At 48.9% G+C, this 26,096-nt stretch overlaps 2 protein-coding genes across 2 annotated transcripts; one reads left to right on the plus strand and one right to left on the minus strand.

Moving 5' to 3' along the window:
* Positions 1 to 1,966: 1,966 nt before the first annotated feature.
* Positions 1,967 to 11,613, plus strand: CNIH1 (cornichon family AMPA receptor auxiliary protein 1). Its single transcript, XM_009558784.2, has 5 exons — positions 1,967 to 2,121; positions 4,153 to 4,221; positions 8,280 to 8,392; positions 9,321 to 9,464; positions 10,886 to 11,613. The coding sequence occupies exons 1-5, from the start codon at positions 2,041 to 2,043 to the stop codon at positions 10,911 to 10,913; spliced, it is 435 nt and encodes a 144-aa protein (XP_009557079.1). The 5' UTR covers positions 1,967 to 2,040; the 3' UTR covers positions 10,914 to 11,613.
* A 1,348-nt stretch (positions 11,614 to 12,961) lies between these two features.
* On the minus strand, positions 12,962 to 24,295 carry CDKN3 (cyclin dependent kinase inhibitor 3). The gene is made up of 8 exons (XM_054068145.1): positions 24,251 to 24,295; positions 23,303 to 23,385; positions 22,334 to 22,389; positions 20,957 to 21,001; positions 19,210 to 19,432; positions 17,616 to 17,647; positions 16,685 to 16,788; positions 12,962 to 14,505 (listed from the first exon to the last, which is right to left on the minus strand). Exons 2-8 carry the CDS (start codon positions 23,374 to 23,376, stop codon positions 14,419 to 14,421), a joined length of 621 nt encoding a protein of 206 aa, XP_053924120.1. The 5' UTR covers positions 23,377 to 23,385; positions 24,251 to 24,295; the 3' UTR covers positions 12,962 to 14,418.
* Positions 24,296 to 26,096: the final 1,801 nt, after the last annotated feature.

A 26,096-nucleotide genomic window follows, 5' to 3' on the forward strand; every position in this document is an offset into this window, starting at 1 on the left:
CAGAAAGCTTCATTCACGTGACAATTTACTAGGGCTCTGCCTTCAATGTCCCTTTCATTTGCAGAGTCTTCAGCCCCTCATCTCAGCCACCTTAGAGCCTCTGGCATCTTCAACAGCTCTTCTTGATTATGAAAATGGTCCCTGATTTATTTCATAACGACTGTCCATCCTAGGTATCGAATGACTTGTGAAAAAACAAAACCCAACCACAGGCACTTGGGTAATCGTTGTTATAACACTCATACACCTGAGGGCCATACTGAAGTTTTGTGCCGGTGTTTTCTAAATCTTGAAAGTCTGACATAGAGAAGTTGGTGTGTCCCTCTACTTTAGCCTCAACAGGAAGAGCTATGACAGCACCTGATATCTAGGCTGATGGATGGAGTTGATCATCTTAGAGGTCTTTCCTAACCTTAATGGTTCTATGATTCTATGATTTCAACCATACCCCAGATCACCTAATGGCCATCCTATACAGTTGTGAGCTGATGCTCAGATGCAAGCTTGGAGCAAGCTTTGGGGCATACCAGGAGAGACCTGGTTTTAGGCTGTGTTTTAGCATGTGCTCGGTTGCGCCCTTACTTGTGATGCAGACAGCTCGGGCAGAGTGTGCTCCCCTCATACGGTCTTTTGCTGTTGGGCCCTGTCTCCTCGTGGGGACATCCCACAGCTATGGTCCAGCACATGAGTTGAATTTGGGGTCCTTCCTATAATACAACATCTTCCACCGAGGCAGCTATCTCGAACACGGACTGCTTGTGCAATGTTCTGGCCACACGGGCACTGAACAACCGGCAATGTGAATGGGCGAGACAGATCTAGGTGTATGCTAGGGTTTAATCTGCATTTAATGTAATCCACTTAATCTGTTTCCTATCCTGGCCTTCTACAGGAAATGGACCCATTCCAACAGCTCCATCTCCTTCGTATTGTGAAAAATGGGGAAGAAAGGTTGGCTTTTCACCAGTAAACAATGCCAAATAAGGACATGTAATGCTACCCCTAAAGACCCTCATGATGGACTGTGAGGGGGGAAAAATAAAACACTAACGATTGTTTAAAATTCAGTGGATTGTTCATGTTATAGTTCAGACATGGGATGGATTCAATTTAGGTATAGAAAAACGGTGGAAAGAAAAGTGGATTAAAAGTTCCAACCTTGAGCCAAAAATTAGATCAAATATTAAGGGAATAAACAGGCTATTGGCATTTTTGGCTCGAGCAGGGATAGAGATCCAAAATGCCTTTCTTTGGTGATGCCAGTTTGCCTGCAGTGCGGGGTTCAGTGGAGGGGCAGCGCTCACCCCCGCTCGCCCCCTTTCTCCCCCCTTCCTCTCCCCTTCGGACTTAAAACCCCAACACACGCTGATGGGGGATGATGGACCTTATTGTTAACTGCTTTCGCGGCAAAATGTAATGGTTTTCACGAAATATATATAAAAGGGGATATGTATATATAAAAGGGGATATGTATATATAAAAGGGGAGGGGAACCTGGACCAGGGGCGCCTTTGGCTGGTGTGACCGAGCCTCAGCGCTGCTTTCTTACTTTGCAAAATTGAATACCTCGTAATAAATTTTTCATAATAGATTTTTGTTTGATTGATTAAAAGATTTTGCATTGTCCGCTTATGACATTATGTTGAGGATTCCAGAACTGGACACAGGACTCCAGGTGGGTCTCCCAAGAGCTGTCTCATCCCCAGGAACCAACTCCTTCCCAGGGATGCTCCAATCACAGCCCCGGCCTGGATGGGAACAGAGGGGCGCGCGAGTGCAGTGATGTGCAATGAGCGCCCACAGCCGAGAGGGGGCGCTGCGAGCAATGGGGTGTAATGATATGCAATGAGCGCCCACAGCCGAGAGGGGGCAAAGGGGTGCAATGACCGCTCTGAGCCGAGAGGGGGCAATGGGATGCAATGACGCCTGCGGCCGACAGGCGGCGCCGCGGTCAATGGGCGCCAATGAGGCGGAGCGCACGGGGCTGTCCCGCCCGGCCTCCCCCGCGCAGCCGCCGCCGCCGCCGCTCCCGGAGCCGCCATGGCCTTCACCTTCGCCGCTTTCTGCTATATGTTGGCGCTGCTGCTCACCGCCGCGCTCATCTTTTTCGCCATCTGGCACGTGAGTGCGTGGGAGAGCCTCTGCCTCCCTCTCTCCCGGGTTCCCCCCCTTGCGGGGATGCACCGAGAGGGAAATTCCTGGGATTTTCGGGTTCTTGGGAGAGGTTTGTGAGCATTTGAGTGGTGGGAAAACGGCTGGAGCCGCCGGAGGGGGCGGGGGATGCTGATCTGGCGCTATTCCAGTCCTCCCATTAAGCTTAGAGCAGCGTCCCAGTTAGCTTAGAGCGGGCTCCCAGTTAGCTTAGAGGGGCCCTCCCAGTTAGCTATAGAGGGGCCCTCCCAGTTAGCTATAGAGGGGCCTCCCAGTTAGCTATAGAGCGGCCTCCCAGTTAGCTTAGAGCGGCCTCCCAGTTAGCCTGAGAGCGGCCCCCCAGTTAGCTATAGAGCGGCCTCCCAGTTAGCTGTAGAGCAGCCTCCCAGTTAGCTTAGAGGGGCCCTCCCAGTTAGCTATAGAGCGGCCTCCCAGTTAGCTGTAGAGCAGCCTCCCAGTTAGCTTAGAGGGGCCCTCCCAGTTAGCTATAGAGTGGCCTCCCAATTGGCTATAGAGCAGCTTCCAGCACTGAAAGGGGCTCCGGGAAAGCTGGAGAGGGGCTCTGGATCAGGGAGTGCAGGATGAGGGGAATGGTTTCAGCCGGAAGAGGGGAGATTGAGATGAGATTTTAGGAAGAAATGTTTTCCTGTGAGGGTAGGGAGGCCCTGGCCCAGGTTGCCCAGAGCAGTGGTGGCTGCCCCATCCCTGGAGGGGTTCCAGGCCAGGTTGGATGGGGCTTGGAGCCCCTGATCCAGCGGGAGGTGTCCCTGCCCATGGCAGCGGGTGGGATGGGCTTTGAGGTCCCTTCCAACCCAAACCATACCATGATTCCATCATCCTGAAAAACACTGCCTTGTTGGAGTGTAAGCTCTGTCCTGTGAACACCCCAGGGCCTTCACCAGGTGTGATGCACCCCTTACCACCTGTGAATCAGCTGTATACTCCTGTTTAGCACTCATTGTGGCTTTTGCTCAGTGGAGGTGGCTGCTGTTGCCTTCTGTGCTGCGTCCCCATCTGAGCTTCATGACAGAAAGAGGTGGAGCAGATATGGTGTTTCTTAGGGACTCTTCTTTTGGACACACATGGGGTCAGCATCTGCTTTGATAGCAGTGACACAAAATGTTTGGTGCTTTGAAGGTTGTTTTGGAGGCCTTTGTGTGTTGCTCTGGGAGTAGTCACATGTAACAATCATAGAATCATAGAATAGTTTGGATTGGAAGGGACCTTAAAGATCATCCAGTTCCACCCTCCCTGTGATGGACAGGGACACCTCCCACTGGACCAGGCTGCCTAAGGCCCCATTCAACCAGACCTTGAACACCTCCAGGGATGGGGCAGCCGCAACTTCCCTGAGTTGTTCCAGGTCCTCACCACTCTCATGGTGGAGAAATTCTTCCTTATATCTAGTCTAAATCTGTCCCACTCCAGTTTATACCCATTGCCCCTCTTCCTACCACTCCAAGCCTTTGTGAACAGTCCCTCTCCAGCTTTCTTGTAGCCCCTTTCGGGTACTGGAAGGTTGGTATAAGGTCTCCTTGGAGCCTTCTCTTCTCCAGGCTGAACAGCCCCAACTCTCTCAGCCTGTCCTCATATGGGAGGTGCTCCAGCCCTCTGATCATCTTTGTAGCCCTCCTCTGGACCCATTCCAACAGCTCCATCTCCTTGTTATGTTGAGGATTCCAGAACTGAACACAGTAGTCCAGATGAGATCTCACAAATGATAGGAGAAGAGGAAATGGCCTTGAGATGTCTCAGGGGTGGTTCACATTGGACATTATGGAAAATTTCTGTACTGACAGAGTGGTGAAGCCCTGGCAGAGGCTGCCCAGGGCAGTGGTGGAATCTCCAGCCTGGAAGTGTTCAAAAAGTGTGTAGCCATGGCACTTGGGGACATAGTTTAGTAGGCATTGTGGTGTTGGGCTGATGGGTGGACTCAATGAGCTTAGAGGTCTTTTCCACCCTTGGTGATTGTATGGTTCTTACTGCCTTGCTGTTTTCCAGATTATAGCGTTCGACGAGCTGAAGACCGATTATAAGAACCCCATAGACCAGTGCAACACCCTCAACCCTGTAAGTCGCATGCCAAACGTTTGGTTCTTTTAAATATATGTAAGTCGAGTGTTTGGTTTTGGTGTAATCTTGATACAATCAAACTGGGCAAGAGCTTGGGCCAGGGCGGACAATACCTGGCCGTCCGGTAGAAGTCCCAGGGAGAATGCTTTGTCTACTCCTTGACTTTCATTGGGAGTATTCTGACTGTTGTTAATCTGCTGGTGATCTTGTCAGCTGTCATACTAACATTCTTTCAATCTGCTTTCTACATTTTTCGGCACAAAGACAGTTGAAAAGGTCAAAAAGATTAAAAGAGTCAAAATTGCGTTAAAGGTGTGTACTGCTTTTCAGTTTCCTGTTCTCAATGCCTTTTCCCCTCTCATCCCGTTAGGAACATCTGTAGTTCTCTTAAGCTCTTTCGTTTAGCCTGCCTGTTCATCTGCTCGTTATTTGTTTGTTGGGGTTTATAACAACTCCATGGATTTCCATATTTTGTGCAAAAATTCCGCTTGCTTAACCCAGTGAAGCGGGGAAAACTGTTACATGCCCGTTACAGACGTACTGTCTATAGCTGAGGTGACTTCCAGCAGAAACAAACCGTGCTCTTCAAGCAAGCTGCTCTGAACTCTGAGATGATAGGAGACCAGCTGTTTTTTAAGCATTGACCCAGTAAATTCTGCTCTTATCTAAGGATTTGGGTGGCCATAATCTGCTGGGCATTGTCATCTCTGCTTTGTTTTGTGTTCCAGGGTCAGGGCTGTATCTTGATGTCCTCTCTGTTGGATGCAACTCTGGCACTCCTTGGTTTCTAAAAACCATTTGAGGCAAAACCATTTGCTGGCAAATCTAACAGGCCAAAAGGAGAAGGGATGATTGTTAAAGAGCACACGGTTGAGTAGAGGAGGGATTTTGTGCACTTCTGAGCCAGCAATGTGTGCCCAAAGCCCAAAAGGTCAACCATGTCCTGGGCTGCATCAAAAGCAGCGTGGCCAGCAGGGCAAGGGAGGAGATTCTCATCCTCTGATCCACTCTTGTGAGACCCCACCTAGAGTCCTGTGTCCAGTTCTGGATTCCCCAGCATAAGAAGGAGATGGAACTGTTGGAACGGGTCCAGAGGAGGCCATGGAGATGATCCAAGGGCTGGAGCACCTCTGCTGTGAGGACAGGCTGAGAGAGTTGGAGTTGTTCAGCTTAGAGAAGAGAAAGCTCCAAGGAGACCTTAGAGCAGCTTCCAGTACTGAAAGGGGCTCCAGGAAAGCTGGGGAGAAGCTTTTACCAAGGCATGGATGGATAGGACAAGAGGGAATGGCTTAAAATTGAAGAGGGAAGATTTAGATTAGACGTTAGGAAGAAATTCCTCATGCTGCGGGTGGTGAGGTACTGGCCCAGGTTGCCTGGGGAAGCTGCGGATGTCTCCTTCCTGGAGGTGTTCAAGGCCAGATTGGATGGACCTTGGGCAGCCTGATCCAGTGGGAAGTGTCCCTGCCCATGGCAGGAGGTGGAACTGGATGGGCTTTAAGGTCCTTTCTGACCCAACCCATTCTATAATTTCTTTTGGCTTGGGGTGCCCAGGCTGAGATGGGATGCAGCGCAGCACAGTGGCGCAGGGACTGTAACTGTTGTGTTTTGAAGAATTAAGTAAATTATGAAATGGAAAATGCATTTCCAGGAGCTGAGAGCTTAAAAAAAAAGTGTGTTAGACACAGAGCACATAAATCGAGAGGGAGAGAGGGTGGAGAGGAGCAGAGGTGGCCGGCAGAGGACTGCATCTTGGAGCACGAGGTGTGCTGCTCGGGTAGCTGTGCATCTAACAGTTTCCTTTGCTTGGTCTGTTCTGCTGTCATTTCTGCTGCAGTGTGGGGGAAGGCAAATTCCCATTACATCTGTGCATTATGGTCTTACCGCAACTTTTGCAGTGTTCCAATGCGCATGTCTAACGCCAATATTAACCTTCCGTTAACCCACGTGCATGGAGTGTTTATTTGATACGATAGCTGTGTGACTTCAACCATGAAATAACTTAATCTTTACTGTTCTTGTGAAATTAGCCTGGCCACTCAAAGTGAAGTTAGGGTGCTTACTCTTGAGGGGATCTGGGATGCCGGACAGACATGCCAAAGTGTGTTTTTTCCTGTAGAAAGGATCAAATGGTAGGAATGGAGACACCTCAATAGAAAGATTAGCCCAAAATAGTAACTGCTTAGAAAGCTGCTGCTGCCTTCTCTTTCCTGCTCCCATGATAGTCCTGTCTTTTCTCCGAAATGGGAGTTCTTCCTCCTTAACTTCTCTGATAAATATCATGGTAGAATAAATGTGGTGTGTTTAATTTTTCCTTATAGCCTCAAGGGAGGATAAAACATGGTAGGTTTGAAGACAGACAGGTGACTCTGGTGTGGGAGGAGGGCAAAATGCGCTACGACCAGCGGGATGAGGTTTAACAAGGCCAAGTGCCAGGCCCTGCACTTGGGACACAACAACCCTGTGCAGCTCCAGGCTTGGGGAAAAGTGGCTGGAAAGGAGGCTCTGGGGAGACCTTAGAGCAGCTTCCAGGACTGAAAGGGGCTCCAGGAAAGCTGAGGAGGGACTTTTTACAAGAGCCTGGAGTGATAGGACGAGGGGGAGTGTATTTGAATTGGAAGGGGGGAGATTTAGATGAGATCTTAGGAAGAAATGCTTTCCTGTGAGGCCCTGGCCCAGGTTGCCCAGAGCAGTGGTGGCTGCCCCATCCCTGGAGGGGTTCAAGGTCAGGTTGGATGGGGCTTGGAGCCCCTGATCCAGTGGGAGATGTCCCTGCCCATGGCAGGAGGTTGGAACTGGATGGGCTTTGAAGTCCCTTCCAACCCAAACCATTCTATGATTCTGATTGGAAGAACTGTCTGTTGAGAGAAAATGCAAACCTTTACAAACCACTGAAATGCCAATGTAGTCTCCTGTGCAGCTGTCGCTGTCCCACACAGAGCAGAGACACAGCGTGGGGTGTGTGCATGTGGGCACACACAGGGACTGTTCCGTCCTTTAGGCGTACATGGAGCATTTTTCATGAGAAGATGTTTCAGCGGTCCTGAGCTGAGCTGAGCTGTGAAAAGCTTACAGGTTTCCTTCTTCCCAAATCATGTGAGAAAGGAGCCAATGGTGTCATGGGATGGTCTTGTTTTACCAGATTTTACTCTTGTGAGCGTGAGATGCTGCTGGCTCTTTGCATGTGTTGAATCTCAGTATCTCTCCATGTTATTCCTGTTAATAACACTAATCCTACCTGGCATTTCACGCTTTCTGTGGGTTCATAGTAAACCGATCATGAGCTATGTGAGCTTCTGCTGAAAAGCATGGTGCTCTGAAGCATGCGGCCTGAGCCGGTGGGAGGTGTCCCTGCCCATGGCGGGGGGGTCGGAACTGAATGGACTTTGAGGTCCCTTCCAACCCAAACCATTCCATGATTCTATGATTGGATCCTTGTAGGCAGAGCCTGGAGCTATGTGGGTATAGAGGCCCTGGTGCCCTCCAATGCTACAGCAGCCCAATGCTTGTCCCTGGGCAGAGCCATGTACTTTCCTGCTTTTTGTTGGATAAAGGAAAACCAGGAAGACACAAACACACTTTTTTTCCTATAAACCATTCTACAGAGCCTGCTTCTGACTGGTATTTCTCTGTTGCATGACCAGAAATATCTCAATGGTATCTTCTGCTATGAAGGTCACCTGTAAAGTGTGGAATCTGTTAACAGTGCACTTAATTTAATAGAAGCAATTAAAAATTATTGATCCGAGCATTAAATCTTATAAACTTCTCTCCTCAGTTCACGACTATCATGTGAAAACAGCAGAGCGGGTCCTGCTGGTTGCTGTTTTCACTTCGTAGTGGGGGGTGTCCCTGCCCATGGCAGGGGGTGGAACTGGATGATCTTTAAGATCCCTTCCAACACAAACCATTCCACGATTCTAAGATTCCACAGACTTGTTCATCTTTGGGTTTTAATAATACTTATTAAACAGTAGCTTACCTCCAAAATAGATTGAATGCCACACGTTCTTGCTTTGGATAATCAAAACTTCTAACTCGTGTTTTTTCTTTTCCAGCTTGTACTTCCAGAGTACCTCATCCATGCATTCTTCTGTGTTATGTTCCTCTGCGCAGCAGAGTGGCTCACACTGGGTCTCAATATGCCTTTGTTGGCTTATCATATTTGGAGGTAATATTGACGAGTCTGGGATCTCTGTTCTCACCTTAACTGTTACTCATTTGCCTGTGGCAGTGCTTCCCGTTAAGTGTTCTGTGTCTTTGGCAAATAAAGATGCTCCTTGAGTTGACAGCGAGAAAGTTTACGCCATGGCTATAAAATTAAGAGCCATCGCTTTGCTTTCTTGGTCATTTTTATTTGTCATTCTCTTGTGCCGTGCAAGAACTGGGTTGTGTTAACGCACGCGTTAAAGGTAGCTGACCTGTGGCAGCTGGACAGGTACTGCGGTCACGGCCGGGATTGCTGGTAGAGACGGCGATCCCGCTTTCCTCCTGCTGCTAAGCTGCGGGCTCCACCGCTTCTTGTGCCGGTGTTAAGTCCTGTGGAGGGACCTGATCTGGTTGAAATGTAACCCAGCAAAACAGCTTTCGCTGCGTGGCTTGGTCCCGGCGTGTGGAGGAGTCGGAGGGGTTGGAGGTAGGACTGTTCCACTACAATTTCGGGATCGTTCTGTACTGACCCGTGTGAGTATTCCTTCGGCATGGTAGCCAGCATGCATTTTACTAATGAGTAGAAGCTGTAGGTTACATAGGGTTGTGCGTTGGTCTCTTCTCCAGCTTTTCCAACCCTTTCCTCAGGAATCCTAGTTTTCATTTATTTATACATTTGTCCTATTTCCTTTTGGTGCACCAGAGCTCAGCATGGTTTAAGGCTGAGGTAAGCTATCGCGGCACCATCTGTGAAAGCTCTTCCGTAGGCATGTTTAGTTTGGAGCTTCGTCTTGCTCCGGCAGTTCGCCATCTCCTACATGGAGCTGATGGACTTGGCTGGAAGGGGCGCGATTCCTTCCCGCAGTTCTGGTGTGACTCAGTGGGTGGGGGGCAGGAACCAATGTTTCCCCCTCACCGTCGCCGCAGAACTAACTGTGCATCACTTTCAGGTACATGAGTAGACCTGTGATGAGCGGCCCCGGTCTGTATGATCCTACAACCATCATGAATGCAGATATTTTAGCCTATTGCCAGAAAGAAGGATGGTGCAAATTAGCATTCTACCTTCTATCATTTTTTTACTACCTATATGGGTAAGTTTGTTTTTTTTTTCCCCCCCTCTGTTTCCCATCTACTCTTTAGTCCCGAGATTTGGCTCAGTGCACAAGAAACGTTGTACGTGGGAATGTACATAGCACCGGCTGTCCTGGAAAAGAATCCACTATCACTGTTTATTCTGTTTTAAAACACAAATCTTAATTTGGTCAGAATTGCTCTTTTGAAGCTATATACAGTGATTTGAGATGTGGAAGCTCCAAGCTTCTATTCTTTTAAGCATAATATAATGCCCCCACTCCCCCGAAGTATCTTTGTTAAGAAGCTGGAACAGTGGTATTTTTAGAGTAAGAAGGTTTTCTGCATGTGCAGCCCAGAAAGGCCAACTGTACCCTGGGCTGCATCCAAACCAGTGTGACCACCAGGGTGAGGGAGGGGATTCTGCTCCTCTACTCCACTCTCGTGAGACCCCACCTGGAGTCCTGTGCTCATTTCTGGAGTCCTCAGCACATGAAGGACATGGAGCTGTTGGAGTGAGTCCAGAGGAGGCCATGGAGATGATCCGAGGGCTGGAGCAGCTCTGCTATGAGGACAGGCTGAGAGAGTTGGGGTTGTTCGGCCTGGAGAAGAGAAGGCTCTGGGGGGACCTTAGAGCAGCTTCCAGCCCTCAAAGGGTCTCCAGGAAAGCTGGGGGGGGGGGGGGGGGCTCTTGATCAGGAGTGCAGGAACAGGATGAGTGGGAATGGTTTTAAGCTGAAAGAGGGGAGATTGAGATGAGATCGTAGGCAGAAATGCTTTGCTGAGAAGGTGGGGAGGCCCTGGCCCAGGCTGCCCAGAGCAGTGGTGGCTGCCCCATCCCTGGAGGGGTTCAAGGCCAGGTTGGATGGGGCTCTGCACAGCCTGATCCGGTGGGAGGTGTCCCTGCCCATGGCAGGGGGGTTGGAATTGGATGGGCTTTCAGGTTCCTTCCAACCCAAACCATTCCATGATTTGTGAGATGTAAATGTGATTTCTGTTGAAGGCAAAGGTAGGAGAGTGAAAAGGGGTGGGAGGCACAAAAGCTCCTCCTCCCAATTCTTCCTTCAAGCCAAAAGCCAACTCGCTGCTTGGTGTCTGCATCTGTTCTGGGTGCTTTGAGACAGAAGTCGCTGTGCTGTCCTCCTGCCTCTTGGCACGCTGCGCTTCTTGTAGCACAACTGGAACAGCACAGGCTTTTAACATGTACACATCACCTTGTACAGGGCTCCCTGTTACAATGCCACTCGATGTGGTGACAACTGGTTGTTGCATCAGTTCGTGTCATGCTTTATAAATGATGTGTCTGTGACTTTGTGCAAGATCTTCAGTCACAATCCATGTACCTCACCCAGATTTGTTCCATGGAAGACATGACTGTGTGATTAAATGTATAACACTAATAAAAACAGTGCATCTTAATATTTTTATTGTCTTTTTCCAGCATGATTTATGTTCTGGTGAGCTCTTAAGAAGACATTCGGCAAGCTTTGTTCCAATTAAGTGCATGCAAAAGCCACAACACATGGATTCTTTACAAGGAGGACCTCTTATCAAGATTAAAGACGGAACCTGATGACCGCGTCTGCGTTAGAGAACAATGACTCCCTTATTTTTAATACCATTTCCACATTTTATAGTTGTGGAAAGACTGTTTTCTTATGTTACTGGGACACTGAAATCAAAGAGCTACATGTTAACTAATATAAAGATTACTGGGTTTTGAAACATTTTGACTTTGCACTCCACAAGGAACAGCTGTAATCTCCAAGTAGGCGTTTGTTACTGAGTAGCCGTAGCGTGCTAGGGGTTTTCTTTAGACTGGGCTTCATAGTGGCTCCTTCGGACTTGCGTATCCCACTCGAATTCTAAATCCGCTGTAGCTGCCAAGCGCTTGGGAAGGGCTGGAAGTGCTGGCTCTTTTACCTGTAGGCGACGTTGGTCTGAAGAGATGACTTCATGGGCACAATTGCAAAAATAAGAGTTCTCTTTTGGTTTATTTGAATTTATTTTGTTGTATCTGGTTTCTCTTTCCCTCTATACGCATCATTCAGAGGCTTCAGTGTTTACATTGAACACTAAACTTGCTTTAATCTGAAGCCGATGTCATTGTGGTAGGAGAAGCTGAATTGTCCACAAAGGAATAAATTGAAGTGGCGGTGATTATTTCTTTTCGATGTCTGTGCAGTCTTATTAACAGCTGGACAAACCTGCAACATTCATCGAGTCCAATGATGAAAATACTCTTTACAGACCTTTTCAAAGCAGAAAGTGAGATTGTGAAACTGCCCTGCTGTTCCTTAGTGCAATAAAAAATAAAAGAAATCTCTCACATTCAGAAACACTCATTTTTACCTGGTGTTTGGTTTCTAAATGGAACAGAGACTTGTATTCAGCTGTTTGGTTTATGATGGGTAATTGTATTACCTTTTAAAAATAGAACACGGAATCAAGTTGTATCTGGAAAAAGGAAGCTCTAATTTCCTGCTTCTTTTTCCTGGGTCTGCAGATAAATAGTAGGTGAGGCAGCAGGAAGATGTTTCAGCTAAACTGATCATATTGCATTGTAAATAGTGACCGCAAAGAGCTACTTAATTTAGGAATAATAATTAGGGAACTTTTTTATTTGCCCGTGCTAGAGAACAATTTTTGTTAAATGTTAACAGTGATGATCATTCCTTCCTCACAACAGGACAGAACTAGTTTTTATGTTTTCTTCAGGACTGTTCATCTTTTCTGGACTTTCTGAGAGGATATATTTAAACAGGAGGGTTGTGGACTGTTAGAAGCATAGGGTCACAGAACTGATTGGTTGGAAAGACCTTTGAGATCATGGAGTCCAACCGTATCTGTCCACTACTAAAGCAGATCCCTGAGCACCTCATCTACCTATCACCAGGGATGGGGACTCCACTGCCTCCCTGGGCAGCCTCTGACAGGGCCTGAGAACCCTTTCTGTGAAGAATTTTTTCCTGACATGTAACCTGAACTTGCCCTGGTGCAACTTGAGGCCATTCCCCCTCATCCTCTCTCGTGTCACTTGGGAGAAGAGCCCAGCACTCACCTCGCTACAACCACCATTCAGTCAGTTGTAGACAATGATGAGGTTTCCCCTCAGCTTTCTTTCCCCAGGCTAAACAACCCCAGCTTCCTCAGCTGCTCCTCATAACCCTTGTTCTCCAGCCCCTTCTCCAGCTCCATTCCCTCCTCTGGCTGTGCTCCAGCCCACAGACTATTGTTTACTTTCTCTGGTGTTAGCATGCAGCAGTGTTTGGCCAGAAACCCACCCATGTGGCAACAGCAGTGTCTCCTCCTACCCCATTGATATAAAACATTTACAACTGCCTGAAAGGAGGTTGTGGAGAGGTGGGTGTTGTTCTCCTCTCCCGAGTGACAGGACGTGAGGAAATGGCCTCAAGTTGCACCAGAGGAGGTTCACATCGGACATAAGGAAAAACTTCCCTGAAAGGGTTCTCAGGCCCTGGCAGAGGCTGCCCAGGGAGGTGGTTGAGGCCCCAGCCCTGGAGGTGCTTAAGAGAGGGGCAGATGAAGTGCTTGGGGATATGATTTAGTAGTGGACAGGTACGGTTGGGTTGGATGATCTCGAAGGTCTTTTCCAACCTAGGGATTCTATGAAAAAACACACCCGCTTGGTTTGTCACTGATTTTCAGTATAAAACCTTCTCCTGTTGGAGTGAGAGCTCTCATTCCTGAACATGATGAGTGGAACCATTGTATTTTAGAATGAGTTCTTGATGGCTCATAAACAACAAGCACTCCAGCAGGAAACTTTTCATGCTTGACTTTCCTTTGGCTTAAAGATATAGCTGAGGTTTTTCAAGAGCTCCAGTGGTGTAATTTTTATCTAGGTACATTATTCTAGCAGGACCCTTAAAAAGGCAGTAGTGAAGGAAGTTTTCTCTCATCTCTTCCCCTACATGCTGGAGTAGAAGCCAGCCCATTGGCACTGGAAGTCTGCACTTCACTGTGAGGAGTTACAGACTATTCTGTTCCCTGTCCTGCCCTCAGGCCCAATTACTTGTTCCACTTCTCATGTTATGTAGAACAGAGATCACAGAGTGACTTGAGCTGGAAGGAACCCACTAGAATCATTGAGTCCAACTCCTTCCTACCCCGGCATAAGACAACACCATTTACACCATGTATCTGAGGGCATTGTCCAAACGCTTCTGGAATATTGTCAGGCTTCCTGTGACGCTGTGACTGCTTCCCTGGGGAGCTGTTCCAGTGCTCCACCATCCTCTGGAGGAAGAACCTTTTTCTAATGTCCAACCTAACCCTCCCCAGCACATCTTCCTGTCATTGGTCACCAGAGAAAAGAGCTCAGTGCCTGTTCCTCCTCCTCCCCTTGTGAGGAAGCTGTAACTGCAATGAGGTCTCCCCTCAGTCTTCTCCAGGATGAACAGACAAAGTGACTTCAGCCGCTCCTCAGAAAGTTTCCCTTCTAAAAGTAAAAATGAACTAAAAATGGAATTCACTTGCTGCATTGACAGCCTGGCCTCCCTTCCTCTTGGCAAATTCACTGATGCAGCTGGTAGGATGCCAACGTGAAAACATCACCATGACAGTTCAATGACAGCAGATACCTACTCTGTCGGTACCAAGTGAAGTTAAATGTGGAGCAGACATAGTGTAAGAGTCATTATTGTCTCAAAAACAAGGTCATTAAACGCGCAGGCCACCGGCAGAGCAGTTATGAACACAAACACTTTCATGTCAGTTTAAGGCATTAAAAGACTATATGTAAGAGTATTAAAAGACAGCTGTACAGAGGAGGATGCTCGATGTCCTGCAGGTTGCCTTTCACCCCCCAGCACTGTACGCACAGAAGTTAAAGCGAAGAGCTGTGTCACATAGGCAGTAGCGATGGGGAACTGTAAAGGTCAGGAGTGAGATGTCTCGTCCAGGCATCTGCCGCAGCCATGCAGACACCACGATCCTCCACACCAACACGAGTTATCGTGACACTGATCTCAACACAGTATCCTTTGTTGCCAGATGTGCAGCTATGTTCTCTCGAAAGTCATGGAGGAAGTTGTATTGCTGAAAAGGCGTAACCAGGCAAGTAATGAGTGCTCTATACTTTGAGAAAGGCCACCAGCCATCTTAAAAAGCTGTTTGATACCCCTGGATGAAACCTGCACCCTCTAGTCCGTCTGTTTGTTCTTTTGCTTACTTCAGATCCTCTCAAATTTTTTACCAACAGACTCAGATTGAATGGATCATACAGTCTTTTGGTTGGAAAAGACCTTGACATTGAGTCCAACCATACCTGTTCACTACTAAACCAGATCCCTAAGCACCTCATCTGCCTGTCTTTTAAACCCCTCCAGGGATGGGGACTCCACCACCTCCCTGGGCAGCCTCTGCCAGGGCCTGAGAAACCTTTTCTTGAAGAAATCTTTCCTGATGTCCAGTCTGAACCTGCCCTGGCAGAGCTTGAAGCCATTTCCTCTCATTCCATCACTTGTTACTTGGAAGAAGAGACCAATACCCACCTCACTACCATCTCCTTTCAGGCAGCTGTAGACAGTGATAACTCGTCCATCAGCCTCCTTTTCTCCAGGCTAAATAGCCCCAGGTCCCTCGGCCGCCTCTCATAACCCCTGTTCTCCAGCCCCTTCCCCAGCTCTGTTCCCTCCTCTGGACATGCTCCAGCCCCTCAGTGTCCTTCTTGTAGTGAGGGGCTCAAAACTTAACCCAGGATTCAAAGTGCAGCCTCAACAATGTCAAGTAAAAGGCCACAATCCCTCCCCTGCTTCTGCTGGCCACTTTTCCTGATCCAGGTCAAGATGGCATTGGCCTTTTTGGCCACCTGGGCTGCTGCTGGCTCATGTTCAGCTGTTGTCAAGCAGCACTCCCAAGCCCTTCTCTGCTGGGCAGCTTTCCAGCCACTCCTCCCCAAGCCTGGAGTGCTGTGTAGAGTTGTTATGTTCCACATGCTGGACCCGGCACTTGCCCTTGCCGAACCTCATAAGCCCATCGATCCAGCCTGTTCAGATGCCTCTGTAGGGCCTCCCTATCCTCAAGTGGATCAACGCTTCTGCTCAGCTTAGTGTCATCTTTGAGCTTACTAAGAGTACACTCAATCTCATCATCCAGATCATTGATAAAGATCAGTTGGACTCGATGATGTCAAAGGTCTTTTCCAACCTAGTGATTATATGATTCTATATTGCACAGAACTGGACCCAACACTAAGCCTGATTTTGGCTTAGATCCTGTGGTTCATCATAAAGGGCACACATGAACTCAAGGAAATGTGAAACATGGTCCTTACAGGTGAGAGTTTCATGTCAGAATGCATTTTGGTCACCAAGAATATTACTGTCTCCATAATGAGTCCATGATACAGAACACAGCCTTTAGCCAGTACGGTGATGTACAACAGCTCCTAGGTCAGCTCATACATCATGTGGAGTATTGATACACAAGTATTGAAAATGAGATAAACGTGTTGGTCAGCAAAGGCTAAATAAGACACCATCCACCTCCAGTGACCATAAAGCCTTCCATAAAAAACATTTATTTGTACCCTTCACCCCCTCTTTAGCCAAGGATGCCAGCTGCTCCCCACCTGCCCTTTTGGTTGGTAGAAAAACGTTTTTCTACAAGTAGTTTAAGTGAGATTTGCCTTTCAGAGAGGCTTAGAGCTGACAAAGATTATTTACACAATTCTTTCTCTTCAGAAATTACTGCCTTATAAGCTTTAAAATGTCAGCTTCTCTTCCCTGTGCATAGAACCATTTTGAGGGCATAAAATCTAAGACTCATATCAATAGACATATGTACACACAGTTGCTAAAAATCATAGAATCACAGGATCATAGAATGGTTCGAGTTGGAAGGGACCTTAAAGCCCATCCAGTTCCACACCCTGCCACGGCCAGGGACACCTCCCACTGGATCAGGTTGCTCCAAGCCCCATCCAACCTGGCCTGAAACACCTCTAGGGAAGAGCAGGGATAATGAGAAGAAAGAAAGAAGTTACTAACAATGGTGAAGAGGAGGCAGGGAGAACAGCTGTTGAATTCAGTAGAGGCAAAACAAGACAGAATCAACATAAAAGCAGAAAGCTCAAAGCATCTCAAACCCATGAGAGCAGCAGAAGAGAGCTGTGGAACATCTCAAAGACAGAGGGATACTTTTGTGACATGAAGAAACCTGTCTGAGTTATCCACTTTGGCTTCCACACATGTATTACCTTCTGCAGCCTCATTACCTTGATGGTCTGTATTGCTCCAGGTCCTCTCAGGTTTCTGACGCTGTCTATCGCTTGCTGAGGTGCCAGTGCATCCAAAAGCTGAAGCAGGAGACAGGCAGCTACTGTAAAGGGAAGGTACACATACATATCTACTACTGAGCACCTCCTGCTGCACACAGCACCACTTTAGCGCAGCAATAGGTTTGTTCCACCAAAACCAGTTTAGCAAAACTCAATCTCATCTTATCAGGGTCACAGACCTGTTGGATCTCTTGCTGAATATTATTTCTTGGCGCTGGCCAATATTATTTCTGCCTGCTGCTCCTGCCCAAGCTTGCAGGCTTTGGAAAGAGGCTTCCTCCCTGCCTTTTCAGCAGCATTTGGGAGGCAAATTCTTGACTTTTCAAGCATGAGACTCAGTTAATTCCCTTTGCGTCTTCTGACCACATTTGCTTTTTTGGCAATATCACCACCCCTTCCTTCTGGGCTCACACAATAATTAATGCCCTTGATAGCCTTAGGGGGAACACTGAGGTGAGGAATAGGTTCACCTGCTTTTCTCAAGGGGATGTTCAGGGAAGAGGGATCCCATTAGTCAGACAAGACTTAAATCTGCAGTGAAAACAGAGAAAGAGTCAGAAAGTAAAAGAGAACTTTCTATCTAACTACTGTGCCTGACCCTCCATCCACTCACCTACATACTCAGGCCTCCATGACTCCTCACAAACAGTTTCTATACAGGCAGCTCATGTTATTACCCTTTGACATCACCTTTCCCAAGAAATGGGCCCAAATATATTAACTAGCCTGCTACTCATAGCGGCAGTTTGCACTGTAAGCACCATCAAACTTCAAGCAGGATGTGGCTCCTTCAGACAGTGCTGTCTCATGAGAACAGGTTTGTAGGAGGGGTTGGTTAGGCATGGAGAGGGAGAAGGCAGCTGCTTACCGAGACACGAGCGTCCAAGGCCACCGTAGCAGCTGGAAAAGGAGAGAGCATTTGGCTGTAATAAGCTGTACTCCAAGGCAACACTCAGAGCCCCTTCAAGACATAAATATACAGACACAATTCTTGCCTTAACATAATCAAGAGGAGCAGTGGTACAAGAAAGTAGGAATATACCTCCAAGGTGCTCTCCCATTGATGCTTTAGACTTTCTTTAAAGCAGTATCCTTCTAGAGAAATGGCAGTTTTAAAGTTTCCCTTCAGTCACAGTAATAGTCCCAAAGGCACAGGAGGGCAGAAAACAGCATGAAAATGGACAACTGTTGCGGTTTGAGCTACATTAGAATAACTTTTCTGACTTCAGCTCAGTGTCATCTAAATAACTTCATTTTCTGAAAGTTAACTGCATGTTTTTTTAGACAGTCTTTCTCTCTAGAGCTGATCACACAGGGCAATAGGATGCAGAGGCCAATGCTTACACTTATTCCTATGGAATCCTTGAGCTGGCAAAAAACAGGTCACACCTGCAGGGAGGGGTGGACAGGAGAGGTGACCTCAACAGATCAGAAGATTCCAACCCATATACCTCACATTTGGCACAAAACTGAGGGATCACGGGGGTCTGTGTCTTCTGTGATGGCTGATGCCCAGTGAGGACCTCATCTGTCTGTTTGCCCCTGATCTGGATTCGTGCATTCCTGAATCCAGTTCCTGAGCCCAGCTCCCTCCCAGCCTTGGACCCTTCCCCTCATGTCTGCTCTGCAGCGTTTGTGGCAATGTACAGTCATTGAAGGGTGGAGACACGATTTCATATTTGTATAGATTATTATTTTCTTATTATTTTCATCATCATTACTATTATTTAATTAAAGCCGTAGTTTTAGTTTCTAACCTGCAAGTCTTTTTCTTCTCATTTCCCTTTCCCCAGGGGTGGATGGGAAAGGAATTGGGAGCCAAACCATGGCAATAACCTCACTTTTCTTTAAATCCTACTCTAGATTCAGGCTTCGGTGATCATTGTGAGCTACTGACAGCAGTGGGGTTCTGGGTCAGCAGGAAGCCCGAGGACTCAGTGGATGTCTGTGCAGGGAGCTGTCAGCGGGGTCATTCAGGGAATGTGGAACTTGGAAAGCACTTCCTCTCTACTCTGAGCTCAACTATTGTCTGAAGAAATCACTTTAAACCAGCCTCATGCAATTTAAAAGTGAATTTTGCACTATCGGGGACTCAGTGGGTTCCAGCAAACAGCCCTGGGGTGTGTTATCCTCTGACGAGAGCTGCTTTAGCTTCCAGCGCATATTGTACACCTGATACCCAAGTAGCTTAGCAGCAAGGAGTCATATGGTGCCATTCAACACGCATTTTGAAGCACTTTCTAGAGAAAGCAACAGAAAAATGGGAGATTCAAAACTTACAAAAGACAGGTTAGCTCCAAAAGGGTGCATAAGGAGAAACCAGCAGCTTTTCAAAGCTTGAATTAACCCCAAAGGCTGCAGTTGTCGTCTGACGGGATTATGTTTCAGCTGGTCATACCTCCAGAAAGAAGCGGGTATCTTTTACAGGTACATGAGGTGAAAGGGAGGAAACCAGAACCTACTGTATGATTGTTTTCCGGTTACTTTCTAGGCAGCTCCTGAGCTCTTCCAGAATTTTGCAGCACTTGTCAACGTCAGGAGCATCCCCATCAGGAATAGGATGATGGTGCACACAGATCCCATGCTGCTGGTAGGCGTCTATAAGGTTGGGTACACGGTATTTCACAAGCTCTCCTCTGGTACAAAGCACAAATATATCCTGGGTCCCATAGGCCTTTAGTTCTTCTGCCAACAGATTAAGACATTTGCAAATAAACAAAAGCCTATCAAGTTTAAGGATAATCTGATAAGCTACTTGGTACTGATTCTCTTGTTTAATCTTTGAGGTTGAGACAATAGGAGTTACCAATTTTGCTTTAAGCAGCATTTACTTCTACTGAATTTCTTTTGGGGCTTTGAACACCTTGATCCAGTGGGAGGTGTCCTTGCCTATGGCAGAGGGTTGGAATGGGATGACCTTTGCGATTCCTTGCAACCCAAATCATTCTATGATTCTCCTGTATTTGCCTTCAGGCAACGCACAAGAGGAGTTTTCTCAGCTCACTGAGCTTTGAGCTTTTCCTCACAGGAAAGCACGTTAGTGCTTAGTTGGGTCTGTTTGCTGCCGCCAGCCTAAGTGTGATTCTATCCACCTCCAGGTGTAACCATGTGGGTCAAGACCCAAACGCTGTGGGTTTTTGCTCTTGGTCTCTGCTCTTCTAGTGCTTACTAGAAGGCAGAAACCTTCACAAGATTTCACCATTTCTATCCCAATCCCACTTTTCTCTGGGAAAAGGAGATTACAGGTTTGCAATTCTTCTTGGTCTAGCTGTTTTGAAGATGCCTTCTGCCAGAACTTAGCAGAGCTCATAGCTCCTGTGAAAGATACACACGTGCCTGTATAGCTCCATCCCAGACATACCCTAACTATTTACTCAATGTTTGGTAGAGAGGCCACAGGAAGAGCAGTGCTGCACATTTATCTAGTTCTCGTAACCAGTGACTGTGCTATGATATTTCATAGAATCACAGAATGGTTTGGGTTGGAAGGAACCTTGAAGCCCATCCAGTTCCACCACCTACCATGGGCAAGGACACCTCCCACTGGATCAGGTTGCTCCAAGCCCCATCCAACCTGGCCTTGAACACATCCAGGGATGGGGCAGCTACCGCTGCTCTGGGCAACCTGGGCCAGGGCCTCCTCACCAACATAGTAAAACCTTTCCAAGATCTGATCTAAATCTCCCCCCTTTCAATTTATAAGCCATTCCCCCTCGTCCTATCACTCCAGACCCTTGTAAAGAGTCCCTCCCCAGCTTTCCTGGAGCCCCTTTCAGTACTGCAAGCTGCTCTAAATCTGCTTGGAGCCTTCTCTTCTCCAGGCTGAACAATCCCAGCTGTCTCAGCCTGTTGTCATAGCGGAGGTGCCCCAGCCCTCAGATCATCCCCGTGGCCTGCTCAGGACTCCTTCCAATAGTTCCATATCCTTCTTACGTTGGGGATTCCAGAACCAGACACAAGATTCCAGGTAGGGGTCTCATGAGAGCAGAGTAGAGGAACAGAAACCCCTCTCTCGCTACTTGTGGCCCAGGACACTGTTGGCCTTCTGGGCTGTGAGTGCACATTGCTGGCTAATATCTAGGTCCTCATCAACCAGGACCCCAAGTCCTTCTCCACAGGGCTGCTTTCATTCACGTTGCCCTCCCAGCGTGTATTGAAACCATCCCCATTACATGGAAGTGAGAGACACACACTGGCCAGAAGACTCACCTATATCTTTCTGAAGATTTCTTCTAACATCCTTAAACCTGCAACCTAAACCAAACAATGAACGATAATTACCATGCTAGGTAAGTAACATTTATGGAATAGCTGCTACAGCTGTAGAACACAGCACAGACAACCACCCCCAAAAAACAAAGCGAACAGCAAAGCTACACCTCAAAACACAGTTCTTACTTTTGAAATAGATCACTAGCGCAGAAGAGAGTTTAAACACCATTATCTGCTTAATATGGTCATTAATAGGCTTAAAAAAAAATCTGCCCAAAGTTTCAAGTGGCTATGCATTCTCCAGATGAAAAGTCTGTGATATAAACAGTAAGTGTATAGCTTAAAAAAAAAAACCCTAAGCAGTAAAACCCCATAAAATAAAAAAATCCCAACAAATAAGAGGACTGGATAGAGATTAGTTAACAGCCACCTGGTTGACTGGTAGGAAAGTAAGTTCCCTGCTCTGTAACTCAACACAAATCACATTAAAAATTCTCCTTGCTACTCAATTCCTAGTGTATTGCAACCTCCATTTTTCCTCGTATGCTACCAAGGCATTTTGGCAATCCTTAGAGAATACTGCACTGCAATATTCACAGCAGTACCTGAAAGGGGCTACAGAAAACCTGGGTAGGGACTTTTTACAACGGCATTTGGTGATAGGATGAAGGTGGAATGGCTTTAACTTGGAAGGAGGGTAGACAGAGGGAAGACAGTGCAAATATTTTGAGCAACTACATCTCACAAATCACAGAAGTGTGGAATGGTTTGGGTTGAAAGCGACCTTAAAGTCCATTCAGTTCCAGCCTCCTGCCATGGGTAGGGATGCCTCCCACTGGATCAGGGTACTCCAAGCCCCATCCAACCTGGCCTTGACCACCTTCAGTGAGAGGGCACCCACTACTTTCTCTGGGCAAGCTGGGCCAGGGCCTCCCCACCCTCATTGTGAAGAATTTCTTCCTAGTGTCTCATCTAAATCTTCCCCCTTCCAATTTAAAGCCATTCCCCTTCATCCTGTCTCTCCAAGCTGTTGTAAAAAGTCCCTCCCCAGCTTTCCTGGAGCCCTTTTCAGTCCTGGAAGATGCTCTAAGGTCTCCCTGGAGCCTTCTCTTCTCCAGGCTGAACAAGCCCAACTCTCTCAGCCCGTTCTAACTGGCAGTAGAAAACAATCACTGTTCTCCTACTCCTCTCCCAGATGATCTTTCAGTAAGACATTCTCTCAATTAGTCTTGGTATTTCTGAAACAATTATTCCAGTGGTACGATCACAAAACAAGTCACCCCACCAAGTAAAAGGAAAACAGGACTTTGGGGTACAAGATGTTACCTCTCTGCAGCTTCAAACATGCTGCAAATGTCAGGCAATGCTTCTTACCTGGAAGGGAACATAATCCCAGGAACACAGAAGAGTAGACAGGAGGCAAAGGCAACCTACCAGGAAATAAAAAGTGTAATTAAAAAAAGCAGAATAGAGCATTTTGATTATTTGAACAGAGGTAACTCAACCCTAAACATTCATTTTCTGTGGGACCACGAGAGAGTTACCTACCTATAACTTAAGAATAAAATGGGAGTATTCCAGATTTATTTCTACATCAGAGAAGGAAATAACATGGTTTTTATACTGTACTTCATCACACAGCCCTGCCCAAGTGGAGAAGAATTGTTGGCAAATCCCTGCCTTAGCGCTGAGGGACTCATCGTAGCATCATAGAGTGTCCCGAGTTGGAAGAGACCCACAGGGATCATTGAGTCCCACTCCTGTCCCTGCACAGGAGAACCCCGATATTTGCACTGTGGGTCTGAGTCCATTGTCCAAAAATTTCTGGAATATTGTCAGACTTCCCAGGGAGCTGTTCCAGGCCTTCACCACCACCTGGGTGAAGAAGCTTTTCCTAATGTCCAGCCTAATTCTCCCCTAGCACATTTTCCTGCCATTCCCTCAGGTCCTGTCTTTGGTGACCAGAGAGAAGAGATCAGCGTCTGGTCCTCCTCCTCCTCCCTTTGTGAGGAAGATGTAAACTGCGATGAGGTCTCCCCTCAGGGGTTCAGCTCCTCCAGGCTGAACAGATCAAGTGACTTCAGCGATTTCTCATATGATTTCGCCTCTAAACCCTTCACCAACTTTGCAGCCTCATCTGGACACTCCTCAGTATCTTCAGATCCTTTTTGTCTTGTGGTGCCCAAAACTGCACCCAGCACTTGAGATGAACCTGCACCAGTGCAGAGTAGAGTGGGATAATCCCACCCCTCAACTAGGTGGCGATGCTGTTTTGCAGGAGCGGGATTTAATGCTGATGCATATGTCATTTCTGTGGGAAAAGACCCTCAGGATGTGCCTCACCAGGAGATGGAGAGCGGGCTTGGGGCTTCGTCTGCTGTGTCCTCCTCCGACGAGTCGAAGTCGCTTGCTTGCATGGCGCAGGGCTGTGTCAGGAGAAGAGTGAGGGGCTCATTGGAACCCGCCTTGCCCCTTGGCTGAGCCCTCAATCGTAGAATAGTTTGGATGGAAGGGACATTGAAGTCCATCCAGTTCCAATCCCCTGCCATGGGCAGGGACACCTCGCACTGGATCAGGTTGCCCAAGGCCCATCCAACCTGGCCTTGAATACCTTCAGGGATGGGGCAGCCCTGGGCAACCTGGGCCAGAGCCTTACTACCTTCATCGTGGAGAATTTCTTCCTAATGCCTAATTGAAATCTTCTCCCTTCCAATTTCAAGCCACTCCCCCTCGTCCTATCACTACATAGGATCGAAGAATCACAGAATGGTTTGGGTTGGAAGGGATCTCAAAGCCTTGAGGAAAGAATTGGGGTTGCCGAGGAGGCAGTTGGATGCAGAAATGCGTGCTCATTCAGAAAACAAGCAGTTATTCTACGATTCTTTCTGTTCTTATCATAGAATCACAGAATGGTTTGGGTTGGAAGGGACCTCAAAGCCCATCCAGTCCCACCCCCTGCAATGGGCAGGGACACCTCCCACTGGATCAGGGGCTCCAAGCCCCATCCAACCTGGCCTGGAACCCCTCCAGGGATGGGGCAGCCACCACTGCTCTGGGCAACCTGGGCCAGGGCCTCCCCACCCTCACAGCAAAACATTTCTCCCTAAGATCTCATCTCAATCTCCCCTCTCGCAGTTAAAACCGTTCCCACTCATCCCGTCCCTGCACTCCCTGATCCAGAGCCCCTCCCCAGCTTTCCTTGAGCCCCTTTCAGTGCTCGAAGCTGCTCTAAGGTCTCCCCGGAGCCTTCTCTTCCCCGGGCTGAAGGATCCCATCCCGCCCCGCTCTCACCGCTCCCAGCACGGCGCTGCCCCCCCCCCCGCCCGTTTGAACGGTCCCCGCCGCGCCCGCCTGGCCCAGAGCCCAATGGGAGCGCGCGGCGGGGCGCGAGGCGGGTCCTGATTGGCGGGAGGCGAGTGGGGGGGCGGGGCTTTGAGAGGAAACAGACACCGCGCGGATGGGCTGGAGCGGATGGGCTGGGCTGGGTCCTGGGCGAGGGGCTTTGAGTGAGGGGCTGGGGGCGCTGTGATGGTGCTCTAAGGGGCTTTGAGTGAGGGGCTGAGGGCTCTCTGTGAGGGGCAGGGAGCTCTGGTTGAGGAGCAGGGGCGTCTGAGGGCCCTGAGTGAGGGTCCCAAGCGAGGGTCTGTGAGGGCTCTGAGTGAGGAGCAGGAAGGTCCGTGAGGGCTCTGAGTGGGGGTCCGTGAAGGCTCTGAGTGAGGGTCCGTGAGGGGCGCTGAGTGAGGGGCAGGAGGGTCCGTGAGGGCTCTGAGTGGGGGTCTGTGAGGGGCCCTGAGTGAGGGGCAGGAGGGTCTGTGAGGGACAGGAGGGTCTGTGAGGGGCTCTGAGTGAGGGACAGGAGGGTCTGTGAGGGGCTCTGAGTGAGGGGCAGGAGGGCCTGTGAGGGGCTCTGAGTGAGGGGCAGGAGGGCCTGTGAGGGGCTCTGAGTGAGGGGCAGGAGGGCCTGTGAGGGGCTCTGAGTGAGGGGCAGGAGGGCCTGTGAGGGGCTCTGAGTGAGGGGCAGGAGGGCCTGTGAGGGGCTCTGAGTGTGGAACAGGAGGGTCCGTGAGGGGCTCTGAGTGAGGAGCAGGAGGGTCTGTGAGGGGCTCTGAGTGAGGGGCAGGAGGGTCTGTGAGGGCTCTGAGTGAGGGGCAGGGGGCGCTGTAAGGGGCGGGGCGGTCTGTGCGGAAGGCTCTGAGTGAAGGTACGGCTGTCTGAGAGGGGCTCTGGGTGAGGGTCAGGGGTATTTATAAGGGGCAAAGGGGACTGTGAGGGTCAGAGGGCGCTGTGAAGAGCCGGGGAGGGGGAGTTTCTGTGAGAGGCTCTGAGTGAGGGGCAGGGGGGTCTGTGAGGGGCAGAGGACGCTGTGAGGGGCTGAGGCCTCTGGGTGAGGGGTTCTGATTGGGGGGGTGGGGGGCAGAGGGGTCTGTGTGAGTGGCAGGGATGCCTTTGAGGGCGCTGTGAGGGGCAGTGTGGTCTGTGAGGGGCTCTGTATGAGGGGCAGGGGGCTTGGCTGGGAGCAGGGGCGCTGTGAATGGCGGGGACACTGCGAGGGCTCTGCCAAGGATGCTGGATGAGGGGCCTGAGTGCACCTTCATTAAGTTTGCAGATGACACTAAACTGGGTACAAGAGTAGATCTGCTTGAGGGTAGGGAGCCCCTGTGTAGGGACCTGGACAGGCTGGATCCATGGGCCGATGCCAGTGGGATGAGGCTCAACAAGGCCAAGTGCCCATTCCTGCACTTAGGACACGACAACCCCATGCAGCGCTCCAGGCTTCAGGAAGAGCAGCTGGAAAGCTGCCTGGCCAAGAAGGGCCTATGATGTTGGTTGACAGCAGCTGAACATGAGCCAGCAGTGGCCCAGGTGGCCAAGAAGGCCAATGGCATCTTGGCTTGGATCAGCCAAGGTGTGGCCAGCAGGAGCAGGGGAAGGATTGTCTCCCTGCACTTGGCGCTGGTGAAGCTGCACCTCGAATCCCGGGTTCAGTTTTGGACCCCTCTACAAGAAAGACCTTGAGGAGCTAGAGTGTGTCCAGAGAAGGGAACAGAGCTGGTGAAGGTGCAAGGGATTCTAGGAGCAGCTGAGGGAACTGGAGCTGTTTAGCCTGGAGAAAAGGAGGCTGAAGGGAGACCTTATT

The sequence above is a fragment of the Cuculus canorus genome, chromosome 5 (genome assembly GCF_017976375.1).
Source record: "Cuculus canorus isolate bCucCan1 chromosome 5, bCucCan1.pri, whole genome shotgun sequence".
NCBI lineage: Eukaryota > Metazoa > Chordata > Aves > Cuculiformes > Cuculidae > Cuculus > Cuculus canorus.

Bases quoted from the DNA above. Each gene is read 5' to 3' on its own strand.
- CDKN3 (XM_054068145.1), bottom strand. From the start codon at position 23,376: ATGCAAGCAAGCGACTTCGACTCGTCGGAGGAGGACACAGCAGACGAA. The intron at 17,648-19,209 runs GTAGGTTCTGGT...CTCCTTTTCCAG, and splicing joins AACCGGAAAACAATCATACA to CTGCTACGGTGGCCTTGGAC. The intron at 16,789-17,615 runs GTAAGCAGCTGC...TTCCCTTTACAG, and splicing joins CCTTGGACGCTCGTGTCTCG to TAGCTGCCTGTCTCCTGCTT.
- CNIH1 (XM_009558784.2), top strand. From the start codon at position 2,041: ATGGCCTTCACCTTCGCCGCTTTCTGCTATATGTTGGCGCTGCTGCTC. The intron at 2,122-4,152 runs GTGAGTGCGTGG...GCTGTTTTCCAG, and splicing joins TCTTTTTCGCCATCTGGCAC to ATTATAGCGTTCGACGAGCT. The intron at 8,393-9,320 runs GTAATATTGACG...CATCACTTTCAG, and splicing joins TTGGCTTATCATATTTGGAG to GTACATGAGTAGACCTGTGA.